This window comes from Phyllobates terribilis, unplaced genomic scaffold (assembly GCF_046119375.1).
Source record: "Phyllobates terribilis strain yellow unplaced genomic scaffold, ASM4611937v1 Scaffold_11__3_contigs__length_659146591, whole genome shotgun sequence".
Taxonomy (NCBI): Eukaryota; Metazoa; Chordata; class Amphibia; order Anura; family Dendrobatidae; genus Phyllobates; species Phyllobates terribilis.
Window position 1 is genome coordinate 615,582,743 of NW_027362771.1, and position 2,556 is coordinate 615,585,298.

General features: G+C 42.4%; 1 protein-coding gene across 1 annotated transcript; it reads left to right on the top strand.

The window, feature by feature from the left end:
• Window positions 1–1,113: 1,113 nt before the first annotated feature.
• On the top strand, window positions 1,114–2,061 carry LOC141165413 (olfactory receptor 1S2-like). The gene has a single exon (XM_073651015.1). It carries the CDS (start codon window positions 1,114–1,116, stop codon window positions 2,059–2,061), a length of 948 nt encoding a protein of 315 aa, XP_073507116.1.
• Window positions 2,062–2,556: the final 495 nt, after the last annotated feature.

A 2,556-nucleotide genomic window follows, 5' to 3' on the forward strand; every position in this document is an offset into this window, starting at 1 on the left:
CACTTTCACTGTACTTCGTATATATGTGGCTGACATGTTTCTATCTATCTAATCTATGTGTGAAGCTCTATTCTTTCGGTTCTAAATTGTCGGGTACCGGTGTATGTCGCTGCTGAATTGCCGGCTTTTCATGTTTCACTGTTGGCACTGTTCCCATCGATTTGGGCAATCACTGTAATGCCACAACCACCATGGCTGTGGCATTACAGTGAGAGGCAGACAATCCATGCAGGACACGCTTTTGGTGCACGAACAGTTATCGAACATAATCTCGAACAGCCGAATTTTTTGCAAATCGTTCGGGTTCGTCGAACAACTCGAACACCGCCCAAAACAGCTCGAATTTGAGATTGGCGAACAGTTCTAGTCGAACACCGCTCATCTCTAACCTCTATATGCCTCAAGTTCCATATGGGTAAATATCCCTATCAAAAACCAATTGAAGGAACCCTGAAGAGGCATATACGGTAACTATACTCCATCTGCCATGTACAGATTCTGCCATGTGTGTGACGACTAATCTGCAGCATGCTAAATATATTTTTAACTTTATAACAAAAAGTTTCATTTTTCATGTCACAATTTATATATCTGAAAACAAATTCTGATACCTTTTGTCAGTTTATGACTGTTCTGCATGAGGGCCGAATCTTCTGTCATAAAGCACATACTATAAACCGATATATTAGAGCTGACCTTGTTCATGAATGAGGATCTACTTCTATTGTACATCATGATAACTCTTTGACATTTCCCTCCATGATGACCCAGTGCATATTTAAGGTTGGTAGAAGGCTATAGCAGAGGTGGCCACTATGCATGTGGCCCTATCTACTGAGATCTACAGAAATTAAGGTGGCACTCAAGCCAATGACTCCATTAGACTTCAAAAAAGAGAGCAACATGCATGCTTCTCTCAGACATATATATATAAATAGATAGGTTGTGGAGGATCCTCCAAGTTCTCCAAGTTGGTGGAGGACATTGGACAATGCACACTTTGAACCCTATCTGTAATCCCTCCTTTAGTATTCCAACTGTCCAAAGATAATATTGTGGTCTCACCATTTATTCTTCTGCTCCAGTCACTTTCTGTATTCTGGTCTCCAGGGAATGGACAGGAAGAATCAATCACTGGTCACAGAATTTCTTCTGTTGGGATTTGGAAATCTCCACAACTTCAGAATTGTAATTTTCATCTTCTTTCTGATCATCCACATCATGGCTTTGACTGCAAATTCCCTGGTAATTGCCTTAGTTGGGGTAACCCAGAGCCTCCACTCGCCCATGTACTTCTTTCTCAGCCAGTTGTCCCTGTGTGAGAGCCTGTTCACCAGTAACATAGTGCCCAATATGCTGTGGTTGATCCTGGTGGGAGAAGGACGTCTACTAGTGTCTAGATGTTTATCTCAGTTTTACTTCTTGAGCGTTCTAACCATTGCCCAATGCTTGTTGCTGGCAGCCATGTCGTTCGATCGACATGTGGCTATCTGCAGACCATTGCACTATGCCACCATTATGACTCTCACCCATCAGGTGCAGATGGTCACCTCCTGTTGGTTCTTGGGCTTCACCATGTCCTTCTTTGTATACATTTTCTTAAGCAAATTAGAATTTTGTAATCATAATGTCATCAACCACTTCTACTGCGATATCGCTCCACTTCTGCGACTGTCCTGCTCCAGTACGTCTTCTGTAGAACTGGCCACCACTGTTGTAGCATTTCCTGTCCTTTTGTCACCATTCACGTTTATTGTGGTCACCTATGTGTCAATCATTCGGGCTATCCTCAATATTTCCTCCAGCACCGGAAGACATAAAGCCTTCTCCACCTGCAGCTCCCACCTGATCATTGTCTGCATGTACTACGGGACGTTGTCATCCATTTATATCTTTCCACCAAGAGATAATTCCATAAATATGAACAAAGGTCTGTCGCTTCTCTACACGCTTGTGACTCCCTTGTTTAATCCTTTAATCTACAGTTTGAGAAACCAGGACATCAGAGGCGCCATTTTGAAATGTGTGCATACCTTGAAGCTGTTCAGAAAGTCAAAATAGAGAACATGTCCTCAATCTACATTTCAAATTATCATCGTCAAGGTTCCTCCAGAAAAAAAAGCATCCTCTCCACTTGTGTGCTTATACAACGATCAGCCATAGCATTGAAATCACTGACATCGAAAGTGATAACACTAATTTTCTAGTGACAATGGCCATGTCAGGGGTGAAATGTATTAGGCAGAAAGTGACCGGTCAATTCTTAAGGTTGATGGGCTGAAGCAGAAAAAATAGGCAAGCAAAAGGAATGGATGTGAATGACGGTGACAATGGAAATATTGTGCTGTCTAGTAGACTGTCATCTTCAGAATGTCAGACATTGTGATGTGTTCTGGCATATGGTAGGACTAATGGGGTGTTCCTGTAAGAGAATGACCAGCCATAATATTCAGAACAGCCATGTTGGACCTAGCAGCCATCTTCGACAAACTTTCGTCAACTAACTTTGCAGCTAATGAGACGCAGTTCTGGGAGCTCTCCCCGGAATGTAGACGT

Excerpts from the sequence above, each read along its gene's own strand:
- LOC141165413 (XM_073651015.1), top strand. The coding sequence starts at position 1,114 with ATGGACAGGAAGAATCAATCACTGGTCACAGAATTTCTTCTGTTGGGA.